The sequence below is a fragment of the Bipolaris zeicola genome (genome assembly GCF_000523435.1).
Source record: "Bipolaris zeicola 26-R-13 unplaced genomic scaffold scaffold_32, whole genome shotgun sequence".
Classification (NCBI taxonomy): Eukaryota; Fungi; Ascomycota; class Dothideomycetes; order Pleosporales; family Pleosporaceae; genus Bipolaris; species Bipolaris zeicola.
In genome coordinates, this window is record NW_006912081.1 from 42949 (window position 1) to 67499 (window position 24551).

At 50.8% G+C, this 24551-nt stretch overlaps 11 protein-coding genes across 11 annotated transcripts; 7 read left to right on the top strand and 4 right to left on the bottom strand.

The window, feature by feature from the left end:
- Window positions 1-1753: 1753 nt before the first annotated feature.
- COCCADRAFT_89723 (uncharacterized protein) lies at window positions 1754-2940 on the top strand (the record flags this gene model as incomplete). Its single annotated transcript, XM_007711673.1, has 3 exons — window positions 1754-1880; window positions 1930-2054; window positions 2110-2940. 3 exons carry the CDS (start codon window positions 1754-1756, stop codon window positions 2938-2940), a joined length of 1083 nt encoding a protein of 360 aa, XP_007709863.1.
- A 325-nt stretch (window positions 2941-3265) lies between these two features.
- On the bottom strand, window positions 3266-3580 carry COCCADRAFT_89702 (uncharacterized protein; the record flags this gene model as incomplete). The annotated part of the gene is made up of 1 exon (XM_007711674.1): window positions 3266-3580. The coding sequence occupies one exon, from the start codon at window positions 3578-3580 to the stop codon at window positions 3266-3268; it is 315 nt and encodes a 104-aa protein (XP_007709864.1).
- A 1133-nt stretch (window positions 3581-4713) lies between these two features.
- Window positions 4714-5715, top strand: COCCADRAFT_89705 (carbohydrate esterase family 8 protein; the record flags this gene model as incomplete). Its single annotated transcript, XM_007711675.1, has 1 exon — window positions 4714-5715. The coding sequence occupies one exon, from the start codon at window positions 4714-4716 to the stop codon at window positions 5713-5715; it is 1002 nt and encodes a 333-aa protein (XP_007709865.1).
- Window positions 5716-5846: 131 nt separating this feature from the next.
- COCCADRAFT_89803 (uncharacterized protein) lies at window positions 5847-6908 on the bottom strand (the record flags this gene model as incomplete). The annotated part of the gene is made up of 1 exon (XM_007711676.1): window positions 5847-6908. One exon carries the CDS (start codon window positions 6906-6908, stop codon window positions 5847-5849), a length of 1062 nt encoding a protein of 353 aa, XP_007709866.1.
- Window positions 6909-8115: 1207 nt separating this feature from the next.
- COCCADRAFT_89714 (uncharacterized protein) lies at window positions 8116-8568 on the top strand (the record flags this gene model as incomplete). Its single annotated transcript, XM_007711677.1, has 2 exons — window positions 8116-8188; window positions 8243-8568. 2 exons carry the CDS (start codon window positions 8116-8118, stop codon window positions 8566-8568), a joined length of 399 nt encoding a protein of 132 aa, XP_007709867.1.
- Window positions 8569-9861: 1293 nt separating this feature from the next.
- On the top strand, window positions 9862-10839 carry COCCADRAFT_89648 (uncharacterized protein; the record flags this gene model as incomplete). The annotated part of the gene is made up of 1 exon (XM_007711678.1): window positions 9862-10839. One exon carries the CDS (start codon window positions 9862-9864, stop codon window positions 10837-10839), a length of 978 nt encoding a protein of 325 aa, XP_007709868.1.
- A 484-nt stretch (window positions 10840-11323) lies between these two features.
- COCCADRAFT_89690 (uncharacterized protein) lies at window positions 11324-12117 on the bottom strand (the record flags this gene model as incomplete). The annotated part of the gene is made up of 2 exons (XM_007711679.1): window positions 11324-11837; window positions 11900-12117. The coding sequence occupies 2 exons, from the start codon at window positions 12115-12117 to the stop codon at window positions 11324-11326; spliced, it is 732 nt and encodes a 243-aa protein (XP_007709869.1).
- Window positions 12118-14143: 2026 nt separating this feature from the next.
- Window positions 14144-16007, bottom strand: COCCADRAFT_34691 (uncharacterized protein; the record flags this gene model as incomplete). The annotated part of the gene is made up of 5 exons (XM_007711649.1): window positions 14144-14695; window positions 14742-15167; window positions 15215-15552; window positions 15589-15880; window positions 15948-16007. The coding sequence occupies 5 exons, from the start codon at window positions 16005-16007 to the stop codon at window positions 14144-14146; spliced, it is 1668 nt and encodes a 555-aa protein (XP_007709839.1).
- Window positions 16008-18452: 2445 nt separating this feature from the next.
- COCCADRAFT_34692 (uncharacterized protein) lies at window positions 18453-20399 on the top strand (the record flags this gene model as incomplete). Its single annotated transcript, XM_007711650.1, has 4 exons — window positions 18453-18641; window positions 18726-19251; window positions 19306-19753; window positions 19964-20399. The coding sequence occupies 4 exons, from the start codon at window positions 18453-18455 to the stop codon at window positions 20397-20399; spliced, it is 1599 nt and encodes a 532-aa protein (XP_007709840.1).
- A 710-nt stretch (window positions 20400-21109) lies between these two features.
- On the top strand, window positions 21110-23478 carry COCCADRAFT_34693 (uncharacterized protein; the record flags this gene model as incomplete). Its single annotated transcript, XM_007711651.1, has 4 exons — window positions 21110-21461; window positions 21558-21796; window positions 21900-23389; window positions 23433-23478. 4 exons carry the CDS (start codon window positions 21110-21112, stop codon window positions 23476-23478), a joined length of 2127 nt encoding a protein of 708 aa, XP_007709841.1.
- Window positions 23479-23801: 323 nt separating this feature from the next.
- COCCADRAFT_89784 (uncharacterized protein) lies at window positions 23802-24032 on the top strand (the record flags this gene model as incomplete). The annotated part of the gene is made up of 1 exon (XM_007711680.1): window positions 23802-24032. The coding sequence occupies one exon, from the start codon at window positions 23802-23804 to the stop codon at window positions 24030-24032; it is 231 nt and encodes a 76-aa protein (XP_007709870.1).
- Between the last annotated feature and the right edge of the window lie 519 nt (window positions 24033-24551).

The window sequence follows — 24551 nt, forward strand, 5'->3', positions numbered from 1 at the left end:
AGTGCAGGATTACTCGCATCCAGATAGAGTTTAGCCGACGATTATGTCAGACAACCGCGGAATTCTTTCGGTGGCCGAGGCAATGCTCGGGATAAGCCTTGCGATACCCTTGCATGCATCCTACTGCGACACAACATCTCAACTTCTTACCTATTTGCATTCACGAGCATCCACTATAAGCGCCATGCCCAGCAATTCTTAGGTCCAGAGTGTGCCTAGATTCTGCCTATAACGGGATCCAGCCCTCTGTCGCGCACCAAGCCTCCTCCACTTCAGCTGAACACTCTACCCACTCTTATTAGATAATTAACTCCACTGAGCTTGAGTCTCGTGATCGGTCTACTGTGTATGAAACTCTACTTCACAGCCCTTTCGAGCTCGCTGCAGCCATCTCATTACAGCCTGCCACCCTCTCTTGCACATGACGTAGCAACCAAGTCTGTCCTCAGATCGACAATAGCTTGGCTATGGTTGTGATTTTTCTGCCCAAGCTCCAATCGTTTCGCAACACTGGCGAATTATATGCTTGTTTAGAAGATCACACTCCCAGAGGCCTTGGTGTAGCATTGGCATGCTTGGTGGGCTCGCGTGCCATGCCTATCAATATCGGCAAACATTGCTGCGGGCTATCCCTGAATACACTGATCTTCAATGCTCCATGTCCTTGAGATCAGGTCCCGACATCGATTCTGGTGTACCTCAACCAGAATCCTCACCTTCCCAACAATCATACCCCCTGCCCCAGACAATGCTGTAGTCTGGTAAGATTGCCCTTGAGCTCACGGGCGCTCTCTTCGGGTATCTAGAACGTACTCTACAAGTAGCGCAGCGCCCTCTACCGTTTTGCCACTGGCAGCAACACTCGATCATCGGACTATTATAATGCTCCCCAAGACGTTCACTTCGATCCTGAAACAGCCCCGATATCTCCTGATAACGAGGGCTTAATCCTAATTGAGTACCTTGTGCGCATGTGGCGGCGGCGATTTCGCATATGACGGCAAGAATATCGATAATGTTCGCTGCCACGAAAAAAGGGACTACCTGGCCCCTCAGGTTGCGGAAAAAATAAATAAACTAAAGGTGTGGCGTGGAGAAGATGTCAAAAAAGCAAAGTGCAAGCCTGGACAAACCCACCTGAATGGTACCCAAGATTCAACCACACTATTTCTCCAGCAGCCCATTGCACTACTTACAGTCCTGTTCCGTGGTTTGCTAGTGGCGATTTCAGATGATTATCACGCTGTAGTAGTATCAAAGACATTTCTTCAAGGATAGAGACTCTTTGTTTTGACACCTCAAAGCCCGCGGACGCAGGGGTCCGCTTCGTCAGAAAAGCAACACCGTTGAGCATAATACGCTAACCACCCATGGGGACCAGATACAGGCTAACCCTCAGAAAACGTTTACCAACCAACCGACCTACACCATCCACTGAACTGCTTTTCCTCGCTTCGGGACCTACGCCATTACACTATAGGCGCCACTCCACACTGCACCAGGCCTTCGTTCACGTTAGTCCCTCCAAACCGACCCTTCACACTCCCGTGCCGTGCTGTATGTGACAGCGGCGCCAACACGGGGCAGCCACGCTTCTATCCGCAGCCCGTGCCTTGATAAACATGCTCGAACAAGCACATCAAAAGCCATGCGATTTGCGAGATCCACTAAAGTGCATATAAACACCAAGCGACGCACCAGGGGTTGCGATTCATGGTCCCCAACTTCTTGACACTTTGTTCCATCACTAGCCATGTCAGACAACTTGAAGCCCGCCATCATTGGCGTTAACATAACGTTGATATTGCTCACTTTGTTGGCTATCAGTTGTCGTATTGGAAGAAAGTTTCGAATGGTGAGCAGCTTCAGCTGGCACGATGGTAGGTTGACTGCGGGCATGTCATCATCAACTTTACTGACGATCACAAGCTCTCGCTGCGTACGCAGGATTTTGTGCCATCATGCTCTCGATCGTGCAGATGGCCAGCACACATATCGGTGGAGGCCTAACCCTCGATGCTATTCCACCTGAGAATATCACTCCTTTTCTCAAGGTTCGCCTCCACAGCCTCGACATCTGATATCTTCTGCTAACAGTGTACACAAAAGATGGTCATGGCATCGTTGTTCTTCTACTTCATGTGCAACTGGGCTGTGAAGCATTCGTTGCTTTGCTTTTACTCCGAGCTCACCTTCGAACACTCGCATCGCATATTCATCTACGTGATGCACGTCTTGGCTTTCATGTTTGGTTTTTCGTGCGTCATCATTGGTATTTTCCAATGTCTCCCTATCCAGAAGTTCTGGAACAACGAGATTGAAGGATTCTGCATCGACAATGACGCATTTGGCTACTACAACTCGATCTTTATGCTCTTGAACGACATCGTCCTCTACATTATGCCAGTCATCTTTACCTGGAACGTCAATCTACGCCGCTCTCACCGCATCGCCGTCAACTGCCTCTTTGCTCTTGGAGGCCTGGTCCTAGGAGCAAGTGCCGCACGTGTCTACTTCATGGACCAGCAAGTCAAGCACCCGGATTTCGCATTCCGCTTCGCTTCGATGATGATCTGCTCCGTCATCGAAAACCACCTTGCTGTCATTGTCGCATGCGCGCCCAACATCAAGGCACTCATCGTGTACACCTTCCCCAGCCTGCAGGGCAAGTTCGACAAGATTATCAGCACTGGCGATGCCTACCGCCACAAGTACAAGAGCGGTTACAAAAGCAAAGATTCCGCTACTCTCGATGTGGAGTCTTCAGGAATCATGAAGATGAAGGACGTAGAGGTCAGAGTGGAGAAGCCCGAGCGGCCTGGCTTCTTCTCGACTGGAAGCTCAAAAAGTGGGAAGACTAAGGACCAGTGGTGGCGAGCGCCAAATAGCTGGGCTGTCGAGTCTACCACGACTACTATCGCGTCTACTAATCAGAACTAAGAAAGCTTTGGACTATGGGGACATGTCATGTTTGAAGAACTGATCCTTTTGTAAACGTGGTTATGCAAGTTCATTGTATCTTCCTCTATTATCATAGTCGACTATTCATAAAGCGAAAAAAATGAGTTTTCATCTCTCATTACGCCTTCTCCCTGAACGTCCTTGCAATCCAAAATTACCCATTTTCCGATATTGACTCCCTTTTCCCAATGCATTACTCCGCCCATTGCGCTCGTTGTTGTACATATATTATCGACCATGGTTACTCCGTCTATTAGCGTGCAACAACGTTGCTCGTCCCCACATGCCTCGACCACTTCTAGGTTCACTGGTACTTGACTTCCGCACCCTCCTGCGTCTCACGTTTTCGTCGCTTTCCACTCTCTTTCCCAAAACACAACCATCCACTGATAGCCGCACGCAATCGTTTCCAAAATGATTCCTTCGACATTCCATCCCTTGTAGTCGTAATAGTGACGGTGGGAGGCTGGGGTAGCGCCGTAATGCTTAAATCGTACGCATCCTGTAGATTAACCAGGGTTGCGCTTTGGGGGCGGTTGGAGCTTGTAACTGGGTTTGAAGCAGGCTCATGGTAATCATGGAACAGAATAGAGTTTATGGGGAGATGGCGCGACTGCATATTTTTTTTGGTGGCGTTGAATGGAAGACAATTTGTTGGATGGAAAAAAAGACGAGAAACTTGCTTGTCGGGCGGCGTTGCCTGACAGATTTGATGCAGTTAAGGTTTTACTTGACATTGACAAATGGTTGCGCAATAAGGGGTGAGATGCTCATGGAAAACGGGGTTATAGGTGGCGCGTCATTGTTTGGACAGCCAAACACCCGTTGTTGTGTAAACGGTGGTGAAGGTGAAGGTGAGGATGGGAGTGAAGACGAAGGCGATAGCTAATCGTCCGTTAGTGGATTACGCACCCAGCCTAATCGGACTCTTGGAGTCAGGCTGCGGTCTCCCTATATGAGTCGTGTTATACAGGTTAGATTGCAGGGGTAGCTTGTGTTTCGACGTCCGTTAGTGATTACAGAGAAGAATATCGGTCGGATCCTATGGAAGCTATGATGATGATGTGGGAGTTTGGGCGATCAAGTAAATGCCTCCGGTCTCCTAAAACCTCGGACAGAGGCGGAGTGGAGATTGATTGTGGAAATTGAGCAAGCCAAGAGCGGAAGAAATTAGGCAATTGCCCGGCATGACATGGTTCGCTCGAATCCATGACTAGGAAGTGTCAGATTTTAATAGGGTTGTGTACGTATACGCAAGCCTACAAAAGCGATGAAGTATCTTCTACTAGCGTTGATACAAGAAGACGCGTTGCCTGTCAACAATGACATCTTTAGTCTGACAGGCTGACCATAGACATCTACCGCTGTAGTAAACAACCTAAGAATGGACACATCCCCCATGATTCCCGTCCGCGCGTTTCCGAATACGGTTGCTTCGGCGATTTAACGATGAGATTTCCCCAGATTTTCCCGAAGACGGAGCGGAACCCCCCTGTGCCACCAATCATCCGTCGGCCTTGTTGATTTAGCCACGCCACCACACTCAAGATCGAGTTCATGCGTAGGCAATTCTTACTGTAATAATCCGGCCGAGGTCTAGCTCGCAAGCGTAGTCACAACGGCTGAACTGTAAATCCCAATCTAATACAGCTCCTAAATCTAGGCCAGACTGTGATATATTAGTATAAGTATGTGTCGGCCCTGCCTTCTAGAATATCGCTGTGCTTGCAAAGCAACACTGATCCCAACATCATGAAGTCGCACATTTCCTTGTCTGCCGTCCTAGTCTGTGTCCTCGGAGTCGTTTCCGCCGACAAGCAAGTGCGCACGAAACCGGACCAAGGAGCCTTAGTCGTCGATGCATTAGGCGCATATCCGAACAGCTACCTCAACATCAGTGCCGCTGTAGCAGGACTTCACAACAAGACAGACGCCCAAAAGATCTTCATCTTCCCCGGCACATACACCGAGCAGGTCTACATAGGCCGGCTCGCAAGTCCCCTTACCATCCAAGGCTACACCAATGATTCCACTACCTACAAGAAGAACCAAGTCACCCTCACCTACAACCTCTCGCGCAAAACCCCCGGTCTAGCCAACAACGACGCAACATCCACCCTCCGCCTCTGGACCTCCAACGTAAAACTCTATAACCTCAACATCGCCAACACCTTTGGCGACGGCGCCCAAGCCCTCGCGCTCAGCGCCCAAGCCACGAACCAAGGCTTCTACGGCTGCAGCTTCACCGGCTACCAAGACACCATCTACGCAAACGAAGGCCGCCAAATCTACGCCAAATCCTTTGTAAATGGCGCCGTGGATTTCATCTTCGGACTCCGCGCCGTCGCCTTCTTCAACAAACTCGACATCGAAACTATCGGCACCGGCTTCATCGTCGCCAACGGCCGCGACTCAGAGGAAAACACGAGTTTCTATGTTTTCAACAAGGTCAATGTTACGGGGTCTAGTGGTCCCGGTTCGATCGATCTGGGAAGACCTTGGAGGCCGTTTAGCAGAGTGCTCTTCCAGCAGAGTTACCTTGGTGATGTGGTTACGCCGCGGGGCTGGTCGCGGTGGGACGATGTGCAGAGTACGGATAATGTTACTTTTCAAGAGTATCAGAACTACGGGCCTGGAGCGAATACCTCGGCGAGGGTGAGCTGGAGTTCACAAGCTAGCGCGCCGGTTAAGGCGTCGGATTTGTTTGGGAGAGATTTTGAGAAGGAGCATTGGGTGGATGTTGATTATTTGTAAATTACTTTCATGAAGGAGGGGACTTGTGTATATATGATTGATTTTATGGGTTACGGTAAATTTTTAGTGCTATTTTTCCCCCCAGCTGCTTCGGTAGATTCACGTGTGCAATGATTATCTATGTAGAACAATTACGTAGCCCTATCCTGACTTGGCTCAAGCTCGTCCGACCTCACCCTAGGACATAACCTCCAAGGTACATCCTCAGGCCATGACGGCCATAGCGTGCTGCTTGGTAGTATGCGCTCAGTGAAGAAGCCCGCATCTTTCAGCCCTTTATGCAAATCGCCGTACAGTTCCGGCACCAGCTTCATACTAGGAAATGATCGAAACTCAGTTTGGTTGGAATTCAACACACGTCGCAAGATACGGGCGGGGTAATTCACCCGGTCATCACCCCTGTGCAAGTCTCTAACGGGTAAATAATAGTGTACTTCCCAATCAGTGGTCGTATCAGAAGTCATGATTCTGAGAAGATCCTCAAGGCGAGTCTTGGGGCTAAACCCGTCCATGTCCCGCCAGCAAGCGAAAAGGTGATCGAGGTGCAAAACTGCCTTTCGCTTCACACCTTGTTCCTTGAAATGAGCAAAGTTGTGCTCGGACGCAGCTCGCCAGATTATGAATGCTTGTTTCAATACTTCATAGATTTGAGAGAGATCTACATAGATCTCTGTATAGGGGTGCTGGCGGAAGGTGGAGGATGGGTGGTTGACGTGGAGATGGAAATGCGCATGCCTGAAAGATGTAAGGCCAGTAAAGACGGTACTCTGTATCCCTGATATTGATGGGTTACCATTCTCATTGATGTCAGAAATCAATTTGCAGAAGTTCATGTCAGCCATGATGGGGATGTAGGCTGTAGTGCGGGCTTCGAGCATGGAGCGCGCCTCGGCAGTGGTCTGTTTGCATAAAGAAAGTATACTTGAACCTTCGCAAAGGGGTTTGTATGGTCCTGGGGGGCAGACAACGAGGGCATTACCTGCAGCGTCATCACCCAAATCTAGCACGTACTCGGTGATGAAATTGCGGATTTCAGGCGGAAAGCGTAGCAGAGAATTGTTCTGCATCTGCTCGCTTTCGCTGTCTTTTCCCATAGATCCGAAACGCACTTGAGACTGGCGGGTCACCTGAACTGCCTTCTCGACCTCTTTCCTCTTGAGTTTTTTGTTCAGATAAACCTTACCTACATGCATGGGAACTTCACCGTAGAAGAAACGACCGGAGTTCATTGTACCGATGTAGTGTTGTGTTAGGTCCGAATGTAATCAAGGGCAGACAGCAGCTTCTGTTGAAGAGGTATTGGGCGTACTAGAATGGTAAACCTTGGAGAAATGAAGAACTTAGTCTCAGTCTCCAATAGATGGAGGGATGATTAGATAGAGAGGAATGTTTTATAATGAGCCGTGGATCAAGTTCTCGATAAAAACCTATTAAGGTTGGAGAGAGTTGTGCATATACCCAGATCCATTGTTAGTGCACAAATTGCTCTTTTGGTAGTTGCTAAAGGACTTTCGTGTAGCGCAATGTGAATGGAAGTCATACGTTCACAGTGTCTTTGAAGTGTGCTGGCGACTGTCTCCCCATCGTTCCTTTTATTTGAATGAAGAAAGTAATTAGAAGTGAATGGAGTAATATCACGAGGGTTTCACCTTCATTCAAGGTCGATTTAATATATTGGAGGCTGCTCCGAATCTTCAATTAAGATTTTTCTTCTCCGAAGGGGTGGCTGAAGGAGGTAATTTAGGATGTTTCACCAAATAATGAGATCCTCAGCAGGGTTGTGATGAGTAGTTTCGAAACTATTTTCATTCTCAAGTATTTGGTGGGAGTCCATAAGACACGGTATGGAATCGCCATGTCGTTCCCGTTCCGAAGGAGGATTCAGGGCGTCCGCAGTGCTGCACGAGCTTCATTAGTCTCTGTTGGTAACCGCTGCTTGAGTCTTCAAATTTCGATAACTGCTGTAATACACATGGTGGTGTCGCATTCGTGAGGAACGCCGCCAGAAATGAAGAAATTAGAAAAGTCTGGGTTTTTTGATGGCTAATAAAGGTGAGTGGAATGTCCAAAGAAGAGTTAGAGATGTACGATCAGGTCGACATTTAGAAGTTGATACATTAAGAGTTTTGGCTACTCAAGGCACGGACAGGGTATAGTTCACCCTGCTTTTGGATCAAAAGATTCAAGGATTGTGTCAATCTTTAGGCAGGCTGCTGTCAAGCACGTAAACATAATGATTCGTAGTGTCTTGCGCTCGGTTGTGCGGTTTAATGATGACGTTCTTGGAACATCACCAGCACGTCAAGCTCGGGCCCGACATACACCCATACTTTAAGAACTTCGAGTATCCAGAAAAAAATACATCCAAATCCCCAGAGAACTCATACAAAACAAACCATAATGTCAGGAGTCTTGAAAAGCTTTTCGCGCTCAGCGCCCATTGCGAGTCGCGCTCTTCAACAGCGAGGTCAGGGTGTGTATCTCGAGCATTGTATTACCAAAAGACTTTCTAACATATCAACCCAAGCTTTGCCCCCGATTATTTCTCGTACATATGCCAGCGGCGCCGTACCTGGCCAATCGTCCAATGTATCCAACCCGCAGGCGAGCAGCGCTGAGAGCCAGTCGATCAACCACAGCGCCTCGATTGGACAGACAGACAAGAATGATGGCGACCACGTATCGATACAGAATCCAGTTAGCCACCCAGAAAATGATCGGGTAGGAGCATCGGAGGAGGGTACTGAGAGCCAGGACCACATGAAGCATGACCCAAATGAGTCGGATGCGAAGAAGAGGGAGAAGACTTTGGAATATGGCCAGAACAAGCCTTTGGATGCGGCTGACAAGTAGTTCGTTCTGTGAGCTTATTAATGCATTGTACTTTAGAGGTGTAAAAACCAAAAGCTCTTGTAATAAAGAATGTAAAGATTCACCGGAAGGTGCAGTAATCCACTAGCATTCATACACACAACAAACAATCGAAAAGAGTCTTCTGGATATGATTACCGTCTTTCCCTTTGCACTGTTCATAAAAAAACTTGGTTACCCCCCAGCATTAGTCGGCATTGCTACCTATTTGACTACACAAGGGATTTACGATCTCCTGAAACATACCTTTGAACACCGGCTCGCTAAAACATCTTGTTCCCTACATCAGATCTTGAAGTAGAGCAGTTCCCCAGCAGGCCCCCATAACAAGATTCACTTGTCTACAGCCCAAAATGGCAGTTTCAGACGAGCACGATCTATGTGGCGCTTCGAATTAGGTTAGTGGATAAAAAAAACACTCTTGCATGAAACATACGCGGGATCTGGCGACCTTGGGGTCAATGCGCCTTTGAACAATTGTTTTTGTGTGATTGAGATTTCGTGGCTGCGGTACCCGAATCCTCCAATACCTTGGCATTCGAAAGCACTTCGAGTCCGTCTGCTGTTGGAGGCGAATCTCCGACCCGAACAGTGCTGACTTGACTATTGAACCGCAAGTAGCTCGAATGGCCGCCCTGGGAGTTTCCCTTGATTAACGTGGATCACCTTTTTAGGTAATTGGCCTGTTGTTATGCAGCACGTCCTTGCCGGTACTTACTTACTTACGTCCGCAAGCCGACTAGCTCAACCGCCGTCAACGCCGCAACAAATCTCCAATGCCTGACGAGCGGTAAGATTCCGGACGAAACGATGTGACGCGAAGCTTGGCTCGTGTTTCGAAACCAGGTACCGATGGCGGAAACGAGGCGGGCGCTAGTGTTTGGCAGGTAGTACATACAGCCAATAACCTCCATCGCGTGCATACTAGCGCCCCGGTGCCATCTCCCGTCGTTCATGCTCTGCTCCTTGAGGTCCACATTTGCCTTGGGCATTCACGGCGAACACTCTGCGTTGGGAAAAGAGAACAACGGCGGGTTGTGACGCCTGGGGCCTGGGAAGCTCAGCAGAGAAAGTAAGGAGGGATGTTCCCGTGTGTGGGACGAAGTGTTTGTCGCAGCCTCAGGCATAAGTAGGACGAGGGGGCGCGCCATTGTCTACGTGCTTGTTTTCTCTTCATCACGCTTCATTCGTTTTCCAACCAAAACCTTCCATTCCATTCCTTTTTTCTTCTTTTCCAAAGGCTGTGCCAATACATTCATTCCACCAGACACAGGCATGTCTCTTTACACCGTCCTCACCGCAAGCTTGCTTGCGCAATACGCAAGCGCCTACACCCAAGTCAACGTCCCCTCACCCTTTATGCAAAAAAACATCGACCCCATCGTCTTCCCAGGCTCCTTCGACAAATCCCATCTCCACTCCTTCTACGGCTCCGACGCCGTAACCGCCACCACCAAAACAAGCGCCGAGCTCCAAAAAGGCTGCACAAGCGCAGAGGTCGCAGACGACCTAAGCGTCTACTGGGTACCCACCGTCCTCTACACCGCCGACAATGGAAAATCCTACCTCCCAGTCCCCGTCTCGCGCTTCAGCGCCTACTACAACCTCGGCGAGACCCCCGCCGAAATCGCCATTCCCCAAAACGTGCAAATGGTCGCCGGCAAAGCCGAAGCAAAAGACAAAGCCAGCATGGATCCCAACGCGAAATCAGAGTGGTTCTGCGAAGGCGACGACCCCGTTGCCATGGATGCAAACGGGTTCCCTAGTAAATCCTGCTCGACCCACCTCCAACAGCTCCTGTACTTCCCGCAATGCGTCAACCCCGAGACGCTGGCGACAGGCTACAAAGACCGCGCAAACGGCACACCAAACTGGTGCCCGAAAGGCATGAAGTCGATGCCCCAGCTGCGCTTCTCGATCCGCTACGATCTGCGCAAGGCGCTGCCCAACGGCTGGTCTGGCACTGCGCCCGTCAAGCTCGCGTGCGGCAATGCGTTTTGCTCGCACGGTGACTTTATCAATGGGTGGACGCCCGAGGCCGCCGAGAGTATGGTTGCCACGACTAAGGAGAAATATCATTTTCTTCCAGTCAAGGGTAAGCTTGCTGCGACGGCGTGCAAGCCAAAGGATGCGGATCCTACCCGTGGTACGAGTGATTATGCGAAGAGCGTTGCGGCCATGGCGAAGCGCAGTGTTGCTGCTTGGGGCTGGGAGACGAGGTCGAGACTTGCTCGTTTGGTCAACGGGGAGTGAGGAGAGGGGATGAGGTGTGTGTGTGTGTGTGTGTGTGTGTGCTGGTAATAGGCACACACATGATAATTTTCGTTCTGTACATATATATATTATGATACCAGATTATTTTTGGCTTAGGTCGATGCGGGTATTGTCGACGCAGCGGTAGCTTGCAAATAGGACTTGTTTCTATGATTTACCTTGAGAACCCTTTTTGACCTTTATTCTGTTAAGCAATGGCTGTCTTTTTGTCTGGAATGATAACTTACCTGGGTTACTGGTAGACGCGATCCAAACCTGCTGTTCCATCTCCATCCACTATAAAGGATACGGTTTACACCTAATGTATGACACTGCCTTGCAAGCAACACAAACCACATCATTCCTAGTCAAAACACCCCCAAGTATCTCACAACAACGCAGCAAGACTAAGACAGGAGTAATTTCCATACATAAATTACTTGTACCGACAACTATACCCAAAACCACCCTCTACGCTTCCCCTCTAGTGCAAGAACTCCTTGAAAAAGTTAACCGCACTCCTCTTCGCGCGCTCCAATCCCGCCTTCTGCGCCGCATCCTCAGGATTTCCGCGTACTGCAAACCCATGCGTCAAGCCCGGGAAATAAATATACTCCCATTGTACACCCGTCTTGGGCAGAATATCAAACGTAGCCTGCTTCAACTCAGGCGTGTAGGTAAAATCGTTTTCGGGGCTGAGAATCTGCACTGGGACCTTGACACCTTCAATCTCCGACTTGTCGAGTAGCGAGGGGTGCGCGGTGGAGATGGCGTCGATGAGCGAGGGGTCAGCAGCAAGCTTGAAGGCGGCCCAACCGCCGTAGCAGAAGCCAATGGCGGCGACTTTCTTGTATTGCGACTTGAGGGTTTGCGCGTGGCCTTTGATCTCCGGGTAGCGGACTTGTTTGTTGTGGCGGCCGAGGAAGGCGCCGATGTCAAAGTTCTTTTGCTTTTCTGGGTCCGAGAGCGCGGCAGGGTCTACGACTTCGCCGTCAAAACTGCGGGAACCATGGTTAGAATTGGGGGTCTGCATATGCGTGGGTTGCGATGGTTTTCTTACATATCGGGTACGTAGACGGTCGCATTGGCTTCTTGCGCGTAGTGGTCCGCGATTAAGCGGACGTTCGGAAGCGTCCAACCGAAAACGTCAGTTATGATAAGAATCGCGGCGTCTTTGGAGTCGCCGGTTACGTAGGCATTGACATTGTTGAACTTAATTTCCTTGCCAACGGTTTGGCCGTTCCACTTGAAGCCGCTTTTGCAGTTGTCGCAAGACATTTTTGAGTCTTGAATTAGGGTATTTTAAGAGTAGTTAAACGGGATGATGTCGTGATTGAGGATTCTAGAGGGATTGTAGTGGGGTACTCAGTTCTTAAATCTTCTAGGCATTGGGTGGGGTAATCTGCCCTGCCGTCCCCATATAACATGGCAAGAATACAAACCTGAATCTGGCCGTCTCGCCGTATTGAGAGCCAATCATGAGGCTCGAGGGATACATTGCGTAGATTCGCCTTTCGGCGTTGCCATGTGCCCGATGACAAAACCCCCGGGACTCCACGCAGGCCTCCACCCTACTAAAACCGATAATGCGCAAGAAAATGAGCAACTTCAGGGTTTGATGGCATTGCTACAATGTTATAATCATAGCTATTCTGTACGCGTGACGTCTTTTCTGTATCGTAAATCATTGTCCATGATTATAAAAGGCCTAAAACAGGCGTGGGTAAATGGCGCTACGGATTGTATGAAGTGCAAACCATTTTAGAATCCCGGGGACTTTCCGCACCTGGTGCCCTAGTAACAATGATGACGATATTCTGGGGCGGAATTAATCGCCGCCTGCTTTTAAATCCGACAGAATCCAGATCGCCGAGCTTTGCCGAGGTACAGGTTTTGGGCAAACGTCAACTCTTCCATCATCGACGTCTTTCCCTTTTTCGTTCAGTAGGCCCGCTTTGTGAAGCAAATCCGCTCAAAGTAATGATTCTTTTTTCCAGGAATTCGCTGCAAGTCATGGACTGCTGTAGTTTAGCAAGTACAGATATATATTGGGTAAACAGACACTCTCAATTCCTGGACTCTCTCAGACATAAAGCAATGCCTTTATGGCACATGTCCTTGAGACTCTAGTGCTGTTGTATATCATCCTCTCAAATATGTGCAGCATTCGATATCGGAACTTATTATGTTAGCTGTTCCCCCAAGATTCGTTCATCCAGTAACCCCGCTTTCTACAAATCATCTTGGAACCTCTTGCGGTAGTACTAAGATTTACCAAGTGTTGTACGTAGAGAAGTCCAAAAATTTCTTCCCTTCGAACTAGGGCAAGGGTAGCGTGAATAGCTTTAGAAGTCCAGACTGCCCGCTTAGTAAAGATTCCACTGCCACGACCAAGAATGTCTCTGGATGTTCTCGCCTTGGCTCCGCCAAAAATCCCCGACATTCGTTACCAGACATCTGGGCCTCTTACAAATCTCTAGTGATGTGAAGTTGGCACGCCAACCGCTTTCGGTAAATCCGATAGTTGTGCAACACTGATATTCCCGAGCCATCTTTTTGGAGTTATACCATTGACATGGCACATAAGAGGTAAGCAAGGCCATTGATTCCTTGCAAGAGTGAAGTCTCGATGTGCTTCTTTTGTGGGGCTAGACATGGTCTTTCAGAGTCTCGCCATGCTAGCAGAAGTATTCAATACCAAACGACGGAACCATTGCATTAGGTATTTTCCGGTGAGAAAAGGATAAGCTGACTATGCCGCTAGTTCCCGAGTCGCACATCCCCAGGTATACCAAGAGGTTTCTTTGATCAGATAGCCGAATCTAGACTTTGGATCATGCCATATGCTGTCGGGGTCCTGGTACGAAAGTTTGTCCCCAATGCTGCCTCATGTGCCGGTCAGAGTTACATCGAATGTGAAGTAAAAAGCCAAGACCAATTTTTACAACGTGCGCGGTAGTTATAGGTATGGTTTCAGCTGCCAAGAACTATATGCATCGGGGATGCGCGAATGTTCCCAGAAATAAAGATTTTACGGAGGTGTATGGGGGTAGGGTGTCAAGCATGCTGACAGTATATGCGACAAAACAGTCGATGACTGCTGAACTCAGTAATCGCTTGCGCACACATCATACTACATTGGCTTCAGCCTAAAAATGTACATTGATTTAACTCACTCACCGGCATTCATCCCATGTTTTGCTGCTAAGAATAAGGCCATTATACGCTTACGATGGCATCATTGGCGCAACCCTGGTCTATCGTGATGAAGATCTTGGGTTTCTCACCACAAGGGTCTGTTTAATCACAGCTTCGCTAGCTGTCTTCCGATGTCTGGAACCCATTTCTGTATGCCCGGGCAGCTGGACCACGCCCTTGGGAAGAACTGCGGCCCAAGGATCTTCTTCTGGACTTTCCCCGTGGCAGTTTTTGGCAGCTCGCCGTTTACAATTCGCAAGAGTGTCGGCAACTTGTACCCGGCAAGTCTTCCACGGAGATCCCGCCGTAGCTTATCAATAATTAATGAGTTTCTCGTATTGAGCCGCTTGTCTGGAAAATCCATTGTCATATCCTCTTCTTGTAACGAGACTAGGGCTGCCACACGTTGCCCAAACTCCTCGTCTGCAACGCCGACGACCATGGCTTCGGCGATGTATGGCAATCCCAGCAGTTCTCTCTCAACATCCAGAGCTGATATTTTGTACCCTCCCGACTTGATGATGTCCAGGGACGCTCGTCCGAGGATGAAGTAATACTTCCCTTCCCTTCGTGCAAGATCGCCGGTTCGGAAGTACCCATATTCATCGTGCGCAGTGGCTGTACCTTCAGAGTCATGTAGATATTTCATAAGCATATGCTGTATTTGATTAGAGCCCTCTTCCAGCAAGTTCGAAGTGACGTACTGGGCTCTTGATGAGTATCTCTCCTTCATTTCCCTCGGACAGCTTCACATCTACACCACTCTCAAGTTCACCGACAGAACCTTTGGGTGTGTCTTTATCTCCAAGTCGCATTTTGAAGATTGCGCCGAACTCAGTTGCTCCATATCTTTGCAGGATATTCTGCTGCAATAGGTCTGTCCAAAAGTCGTTCAGCGGCTGAGGTAACGCCGACGTTCCGCACAAACAAGCGCGGAATTGCCGTGCGCCAGCAACGTACGGAGCTAGTTCATGTGCAGGGAGTTTACGCAGGTGAGTTTGATAAAATCGTCTAAGTCGCATCCAGATAGTGGGCACTGCCGAAAAGAATGTAAGTCGCCTTGAAGGGTGGGCTGCCCCCTCCTTCCAGCGCTTCCACGTCCAAGCCTCATCGAAAGCTCCGCTACGGAACTCGATTTAACTTCCAGAAACGAGGAACGGAAAAAATTTATGCCGACCCCTGTGGCATGATGTACTGGAAGGAGGTGGAGTATGACGTCGTCTTCAGTCAAGTGATAGTGGTCAGCGATGGACAGCGCACAGTCAAAGACGTATGATCTCCGCATCACCGCACCCTTGGGTGGTCCCATGGTGCCACTTGTGAAGATCACCACTGCGGGCGCGTTCTCCTCCAAGGCCCGATCCGATGAAATGATTACTTCCTCAGCGCCAAGAGTGGGGGATGAGACGAACGGTCCTATTTCGACAGCCCGAAACTGTGCGTTGCTCGTGGAACAGATGCGCCTTGCAAGAAGACAGCATTTGTCTATATTCTCCGAACTCGCAAGAACGAGCGCTGATCTGGACTTTTGGATGAACTATGCCGCCTCACTTACAGGCACTGCTGGCGTCATTGGCACCGCGGCCGCCCCAAGCGCCAGTACCGCCAGCATTGCCACGGTGTATTCGTAACCGCCTGGCGCGACAATGGCCATGTACACCTCTTTTCTATTCTCTAGCGCTTTGCGGGTTGCGTCATCGAGGGCATTGAGAAGGGTGTTTCGCAAGGCCAAGACATCTGACAGCAGATGGATATGGGTCTTCTGCAACTCGACACGAACATCCTCGATCGCTATGCGTGCGGGGATTTGGCAGGCAAATTGAACAAGTCGACTAAACAGAGGCTATGCAGACATTAGTAACCAGTCACAGTCGACCTAGATAGATGCGTGCAGTGTAGTGAGTTCGTACAGTATTCGGAAGCACGTTGTCACCAACATGGCTAGGGACGACACTGGTTCGGTCCACCATGGTAGTTTTGCTAGTGCCAGTGCCTTTGCCGTCTTACTCAGACCAAGACAGGACAAATAGTAGGTCGAATGCGCTTCCCAGCGTGCATCGCCGGCACGTGTGTCCAGGATGATGGTAAGGCAGGGCTACTGTGTCGAGCGCTAGCCAAGAGACGTGGGGAAGTCGAGTCGCTTGCACTTGTGGGGAGTCATGGCATTTGGGTGCAGGGTGTCTTACTAGTCGATCGTGGCACAAGATCGCGGGGAAGACTCCCGTGGCCATCCCCGCAGCCAGTCGCTTCGGGCGCTAGCAGCCCGGCAAGGGCGCTCAGTACCCGTAACTAGTGCATGTCAAACGTCTTCTAGGCGACATTGCCTTTGACTCGCACAACGACGAGTCTGGTCATGCCATGCCCTTTTGGGTCCCCTCATCTTGACTGGGCCCCTGCCGAGCCATCCTTACACAAAACAGACTCCGAGACCACTGCCAGGACGCCAACCACACCACCCCTCGACATGCCGGCTTCCCAGCAGACCACCCCGTCATGATATCACGATACAGAATGCCCTTCCCTGCCAAGCTACGCATCCTAGCATCCATCATGTACATATACACATGTACTGACGAGTAGTACTCGAGTGGCGGCGCCGCGTCTTCCTTTGATGCCCGAAGCTGACATCCAAAAAGGCAACATTCCATGGGATTCTTCCTCTTATACATGATTGGGAGCCGGGCCCAATGACAATTAAAAAATCTTTCAACAAAGACGCGTCCCGGCACAGCCGTATAGCATCTGTCATGAGTTTTCCGGTCAACAAAAAGTCTATCGTACGTGCCCCACGCTTCAGTGTCTCAGCCGTGTCCACAGTCATTGAATCTATAGGTCGCGCGGATTGCCTTGTTGAATCAATCTCCGGGCTTATTTTTCCCTGTTTTTCATACCGTCGTTTGGCTGTGTGACGGACTGTGGTGCCACCGCTCGCACCCGCCAATCGAACGGATCACCAGGCGTATTCGGTTACTTTGGCGAAGTTACGTATGTGCTCGGGCTCGCGGCCGCCTATAATTCAGCCGATTGCTCAGTCATTTTGGTGGTTCGTTCGCGCATCGTGCATAAGGCGTTTCGCTTACCTATAGCTTGCTGTCGTGGCACGAGGCGTGGATCAATCATGGTCGTCTGGTCAGCCACAATGACTATAGCCACACCTACTTTTTGCCTTGTTGATATGTCGCCCTTTTAGACCAGGGGGTGTTCTTGGATTGTTTGGTACCTGTACCAGAAAAAAATGTTTGCTGGCATCACATGCTGGTCTTTGACCCACATTGGGACGGACCACACGCAACGTGTCTCCCACAAAGACCTACCGATCAGATGACGTATTGTTGCTGAGCTTGTGGAATTTTTTTGCAATGATAGCTCACACCGCTTTGTAAAAGATGCTATTTGGAGGATCGAGATGGGGGTCTTATGACACAGGGCAGGGCGTCAATACGTTGCACCTTGTGTCGCCAGGGGTGCATGAGTGGTGTGCGCGCACGACCATCCGTACGCCTAGCAGGGTGGGCTCCAGATTTCCGTTGCCTGGGGCGTACACCGACCTAAAAAAGAGGGACGTATTACGGCGTTTTAGGCTGCCATGGTACCGAAGATCGAACATTTTGCCCTGGGCGGCACATAGAGGGCAAAACAACGCCAGGCCGCCATTTTGCAATCCAGTGCGCCACGCAGGACCAAAAAAGACGCTGCCGCGACAGCAGGATTGGGTGACGCAAGCGACAAAGACGAGGCGAAGAAAAAAAGGGTAGGACCCATGCGCGCGCCCTGGGGGGCTTTGGGTGACCGGGATGCGAGTGCGAGGGCGTCAGCAAAGAACGACGATCATGTTTTTTTTCGAGCCGCATCCATGCCAGGCCCTGCACCTGGACCTGAACGATGAAGCTGAAGGAAGAAAAAGCAATATACCTGAACACCCCCCTCTCTCTTTGACATTGCCGTGTCGGGCGGCGGCGGCGATACTCAGGGCGGGCTTGGACCCTCTGCGAACACCCGGGCGGCGGCTGCATGTCATCCGGGTTCGCGATGTTTGGTGGTTTGGTGGTTTGGCGGTGCCTTGGGCGCAGTCTTGCAAAAGCGGCCGGGGAAGGCGGCACGAGACACGTTTGGCGCGGTCGAGGGTATGGAAGCGAGTCGTCGATAGGGCAGACCGGCGGGGAAGCGGGCAGTGGGCATGGCGTAGCCGCACAGATGTTTCCGCATGCGGCCATAGCTCACTCGGTCCGTGGGAGCGTGGACCGATGCCGCCCCCCCCCGTCACATCAGGCGCAGCTCCATGGGGCCTTGCGGTGAAGGGGTAAAATTGGCCTCGCGTGCTTCAAATGTCGTGTGTTTGTTCACCTACTCCAGAGCGTCTATGACTCTTTCCGCGTCTTTGGTATATATAACTAATTTCGGGAAACGCCTCAGCCATGTCCCTAGACCTACCACTATTGATCAGCAGGAGCAGGTTGCTGGGCTCTGTCGCGAGCTCTGCCCCCCGCCTACTCAATATGATTACCAAGCCGGAGAATCTGGCCCGTCGAACAAAGTCATTCCATCTCTCATGTCTGGATCAGAACATTGTGCGCGTGTATATACAAACGCTGTGTATATTTCCCGTATGTTGGCCCAGAAGACACAGGTGGACGAGCGAGAACACACGACCGTCGTAGAAGTTTAGTAGGTGCTGATTGTAACGCCAGTTTCCCGACCAGAATAATGCCGAAGCTGCCATACATGCGCTTGGGAATGGTATTCGCCTCTCGCTCAAAAAAATTCCTTTCCTTGCCGGTCTCCTCTCTCTACCCGATGCTGCCACGGGGAGGCTGGCTCTGGAATATCCAATTGAAGTGTCCGACGAAGAGCTGAATTGCATATTCCGATCAAAGCAAATCCCCTACCATGAGCGTGACTTTCCCTACACATACGAGCAACTCAAGCGAGACGGCATGCCACCCAGTGCTTTCAAAGGTTCCATGTTTGTCCCCGAAGATCTTGCAAACTACCCCGGTGTTCCCAAAGACGGCGAAGGCAAAGTCGACTTTGAAAAGAGCGACGCACCCGCGATGCGATGTCAAGCTTTCTTCATCCCAGGCGGATTGGTCCTTTCCACCTACATGCACCACAGCGTATCCGACTTTTCCGGCATCAACCTTTTCTGGGAAACCTTTTCAACAAACGTGTCCAATCTCCCGCGCCAACACTTGATAAGTGACAGCAAAATCTTTGGTACTTTTTACTTGGATCCCCAAAATTACTCCCAACCACAACTGACAATGACAGATACGATAAGCGTTGCTGACCGGCAATCGCGACTACGGCAAGCGGTTGATTGGCACATTAACCCACAGCAAACAGGTGGCGTTGCAGATTGCTACTGCGATGGGCCACCCACATATCGCAGGACACTACCTGCCGACACCGCCTGCGCTCAACGTCTTTTTGTAATCCCAGTCGGCCGCATACGCAGGTACCAGGACATGTTACGGCCTCACTTTCCACCAGAAAGTACGCCAACAATGTGCAATGTGCTCGCTGCGCTGGTGTGGACGCACGTCACGCGAGCCAGAGGAGACCGACTGCTGCAGCATGGCTTGCAAGAGACGAACCTCGGCATTGCCACCGATCTACGCAAACGCCAGAACCCATGCGTCCCCGCGGATTACACGGGTAACATGGCCCTATTCTCAAAAGCCACTCTCAACGTTTCAGACCTGTTGATCGAGGACCGGTGAGTTTGCTCTTCTTTCTTGTTCCCCATCCCCCCCTACGATCGTGCTTGTTTCACCTCTTTTTTTCTCTCGTTACACTTCGTGAACCCAACCCCCAGTGCCTAAAAAAAAGTTTGTTCCTCTGGACTCAAAAGAGAGAGATACAGAAAGAGAGCAGGAAAAAAAAGAAAAAAGAGGAAAAAAAGACATGTGCTGACATGAGAAACAAGCGTAACCCTCCCCACCATCATCCGCGTCATCAAAGAAATACAAACCGCCATCCTCGGCGTCGACGACACGTGGGTATCACGCCATCTCAAATTCTTCAAGTCGATCGCGCAAATCACCGATACCGAGATTTCACTAGGCTCGGCATTTGGATCGGACATGTACATTTCGAGCTGGTTAAACTTTGGCGCAGACCTCAGCTGGGGCATCCCCGGTACTGATCAAGGTAAGCACTCACTGGCCGGTCGGCCCGAGTTCATCAGGCGCACGTATGCGCCGAGCGATGGTGGAATCATCTTCTTGCCCAGACGCAGGCAGCTGGTTAATGGCACGGAAGCGCCGTTTGAGATTTTGGTACGACTTGCCAAGGAGGACATGACGCGCGTGCTCGACGAAGAGGGAGGGTTGCGCAGCTGGGCGGATGCTGTGCTTGAGTAGATTTGGGAGAGGGGTTTCGTATTTGGAACCACCCTTTTCTTACCAAACAAGAGAAGGTGTGTTTGCCCTAGTGCGACAGGGCTGTTGATGAAGCATTTTGGGAATTGCAACTCAAGGAGCATCTGGCGTTGTTTTTTCTTTACAAGAGAATTGGGTTATTCTCTGGGTCACCGGTTGGGATTGGACATCTGATATCCTGTACAATTAGCTTGTTTTGAGGTTAGTATCTTGGGACTTAAAAAGTGCATGTTTGTTTGCTTGCTTCGGCATATCATTTACAACTGTAATCAAATTCAATCTTGTTTGCTTTTCTTCTTGTATTCCCAAATGATTGAAGTCGTTCAGATCGTCCACTAGTTAGGATGTTCAGTCGACGCTGCCTGCATTGGGATAGCATGTACGTAGCCCCGCATCGCCGGCTCCACATGCCTAAGAGGCGGGGCCCGCACCGTTGTTCGCATCCACGATGAGACCCCCGCCCGACTCTGTTGTCTCGATGGCTGGAAGCGAACCGAGGTAGTAATGCTTGCCACCTCTCGTATTAGCACCGGATAACGTCAGCCGGAAGTGCTCTGAAGAATGCAGACTGTATCACATTGTTTGTGGAAGAGATAGCGGACTTCAAAAGGAATACGCCCAGCTCGCCCTAGACGGCTGCCGACTGGCTTGGTTGTAAGATCTTGATAGCAATCGGGGGATCGAATGGCAGCATGGCAGACTTCACCGACAATCTCAAGCCCTTGTACGACGGTACAGCAACACTCCAGGCTGAGCGCGACGGCTCGCGCATCGATGTCGATGAACTTGCACACCACCTCCTCGGCCGTGATGACTTTCTTGAACGGCAGAAAAAGGTCCTCGCCGTCTTGAGCAAGGAGAAGCTCTTCCAAAAAGACCAGCAACTCAATCTATCGCGGCCTGACCGGTACCACCTGGGTCTCGCGCGGGCAAAAGCCATCCAGAGGCTGAAGAGGCAACAGTGCTGGGATGACGAGGACTGTAAGATGGCGGAGTATCTCGTTGACGAGCCGAGCACATACTTCTTGCACCCGGCCATGTTCGGTGAGTCCAGTGATTATTACAAGCTGAGATACATATTATGCAGACCTTGTGTAACTGAGGCGCTTGGGCTAGACTGACATGTCTCGTGTCACCCAGTCACAACAGTGGGCGAGCAAGGCTCCGAGGAACAGCAAAATTACTGGATGCCCAGGATTGTCAACTACGACATCATTGGGTGCTATGCGCAGACTGAGCTTGGCCATGGCAGCAACGTCAGAGGGCTGGAAACCGTGGCCCTGTGGGACCCAATGAAAAAGGAATTTGAGATACACAGTCCAAGTCTGACTGCCAGCAAATGGTGGAATGGGTCAATGGGGAGGACTGCCATACATGCCGTATGTACCTCTCGCCCTTGTTGTACGGCGTTCCAGAACCCCCCTTCCTTACCAAAATTTCGCTTCTTAGAGTGAGGCAATCGCTGATGCGCGCCATGCGTAGATCGTAGTGGCGCAACTAGTTTTGCCAAAATCACGTAACCTGCCCAAAGAGAGTAAAGTTTCGAAACCGAAAAGTCTCGACTCGGATTACGTCGCCCACGGCCCGCAGACATTCATCCTGCAGATCCGGGATGAGAAGACGCATCAACCTCTGCCTGGAATAGCGGTGGGTGACATCGGGCCGAAATATGGCTACGCCAGTATGGATAATGGATACATGGTCTTTAACCACTTTCGCGTGCCCAAGTCGGCTATGCTGAGCCGGTATGCTGAGGTGTCAGACGAGACGGGCGCATTCGTGCGGAGAGGACATCCGGCTGTTGTGTACGGAAGCTTAACGTTTGTTCGAGGACAAATCATCATGCATGCAAGACTAGTCCTTGCACAGGCAGTCACTGTCGCAGTGAGGTACTGTGCCATCAGGCGACAGTTCAAGGATCGTGATTCCACCGATCCGTCCGACGAGGAGATGAAGGTGCTCGACTATCCGACCGTGCAGATACGTATCTTGCCACTGCTTGCAACTGCTTTCGCACTGCATTACACGGGTGAATACATGTATACGCTGTATCAGAGGTCGCGGGAGATGATAGAGACTGGAGACTTCGGTCCCTTGGCAGAATTGCACAGCGCAAGCTCGGGGCTGAAGAGTCTTTGCACGACGCTTGCTGCTGATGGCATTGAAACGTGTCGACGTGCAATGGGTGGCCATGGATATGGCGGTGGCAGCGGCCTTGTTGGACTCAATGCTGACTACCTCTCCAAACCGACGGTCGAGGGAGATAATTGGATGATTACGCAACAAGTGGCCGCGTATCTGATCAAGAAAATGAGCAATGCCATCGAACATCCTGACGCGCCACCCAAAGACCCAACGGATGAACTGTTCAGGTTCTACCTCAAGAACCGCAGTTATCACATGCCTCAGGAAGTAGTAAAGGACGGATCAATATATGATCAGACTATACTCAAGGTCTTTCAATGGCGGACAGCAGACCTGTCATACCGCGCCTATCAGGCTCGCGTGGTGGAGAAGCAGTCGTGGACACGCCTGATGATACAGCTCCACAGTCTCAGTCGTGCATACTCTGAGCAGATTCTCGTCACCAACTTCTACAATGGCCTAGGCTCTGTCTCTCCGGCCAACCAGTCTGCTTTGCGAACATGCTTCCGGCTCTACGCCTTGTACACACTTGATCAGTATGCTTCTTCGTTTACTATAACGGGTGCTGTTTCACCCGAGTCGGTACATGCTTTACAAAACACGGTACTTGATTTAATGACCGAGCTGCGGCCAGACGCTGTAAAGCTTGTAGATGCATGGTCGATACCAGACTTTCTTCTGAACAGTGCACTTGGGAGGCATGACGGTAAGGTGTATGAGGAGTTGTTCGACATGGCGCATCGCAAGAACCCATTGAACCAGGTCACTTTTAATGTGGACTGGCGTAGTGACGAGATTGTGCTGGGCAGTGGAGATGGGGGCGGCATGTGTTGGCGAAGCTGTAATATCCAGCCAATGCATTGTATACAGGTCCCAAGAGGGTGCTGGACAGAAACCCGTCAAGTGTCAAACGTGATGGGGAGGCGAAACTTGGGTAGCGTGAAACTGGATCGTGCTGATCCTTTGTTCTTTACCCCTCTTCCTTTTCCTTTACATTCAACTCTGTCGGGTCAGGGCCCTGATGTGAAATTGACTGGGACGAGAGTAATAAAAGAAAAAGTACCCCTGAAGACGTCATGGAACAGCTGCTTGTCCGTCTAGGTGCATTGCCGTGCATAGCGAGTCGACCGATGATGCTATGCAGTGAATCTAGATATGTAGAGCCACCAAGCCACTGTATGTAGGTATATGCATATGTAACTGTAGTTGGGCGGCCGTTGAAAAAGGGCCGATTGAGGCATGCACTGTGAGCTGATTCAAGGCCCTGGTATATGGCCGTTGAAACGACGGCATCCGGGGTATGTGGGCTGGGGGAGGGGTCGGGTGCCTGGTCGGAAGCTGGCGGACACAAAGGGCACGAAGGAAGCTGGGCAAGTGTACGAGGCCGGACAGAGACAAAGGATGAGAAGAGTTTACGCTAGCAGGTGGACGAGATGCCGGACGGCGGCGTCGAAACACTCGTGGAGCTAGGAGACAGCAACGGCAGTAGAAAAGCGGAAAGCCGTTGGGCAGCCAAGCCAAGGCCTCACTCCGAGTTTGACTCAGCAACGGTCGGAGGCCGAGCGCCTGTGACGCACGACGGGGGACTGCGGCACATCGAACACACACACACACACACTCACTTGCACACCCACACGCCCACACCATGCAGGGCCGTTTTCCCGGCCGCCGGGCCTGAACCATCCCACCAACCCCCTTGCTTCCCATATCTCATCTCGACCAGAAACTTTACATGGACGCTCTTCCGCCAGCCACCAGGCGCTTCGCTCGATGCTTGTAAAGGGCGTGGACTGGGTTTCAGCCTGATCGCTCACGTGAGAGCGCGCTACACCCCTTCTGACACACACGCCTCTGGTGACTGCGCACCTCCAAAGGCCTAAAGCAAAGAGCCATAGTTGTGTAGATTGGGCCGGGTGCTGTTAGCTTCCCGTCCTGTTTTTTTCTTATTCGCCTCCACATCATCTGCGTGCACTAGACCCCATCGCCCGT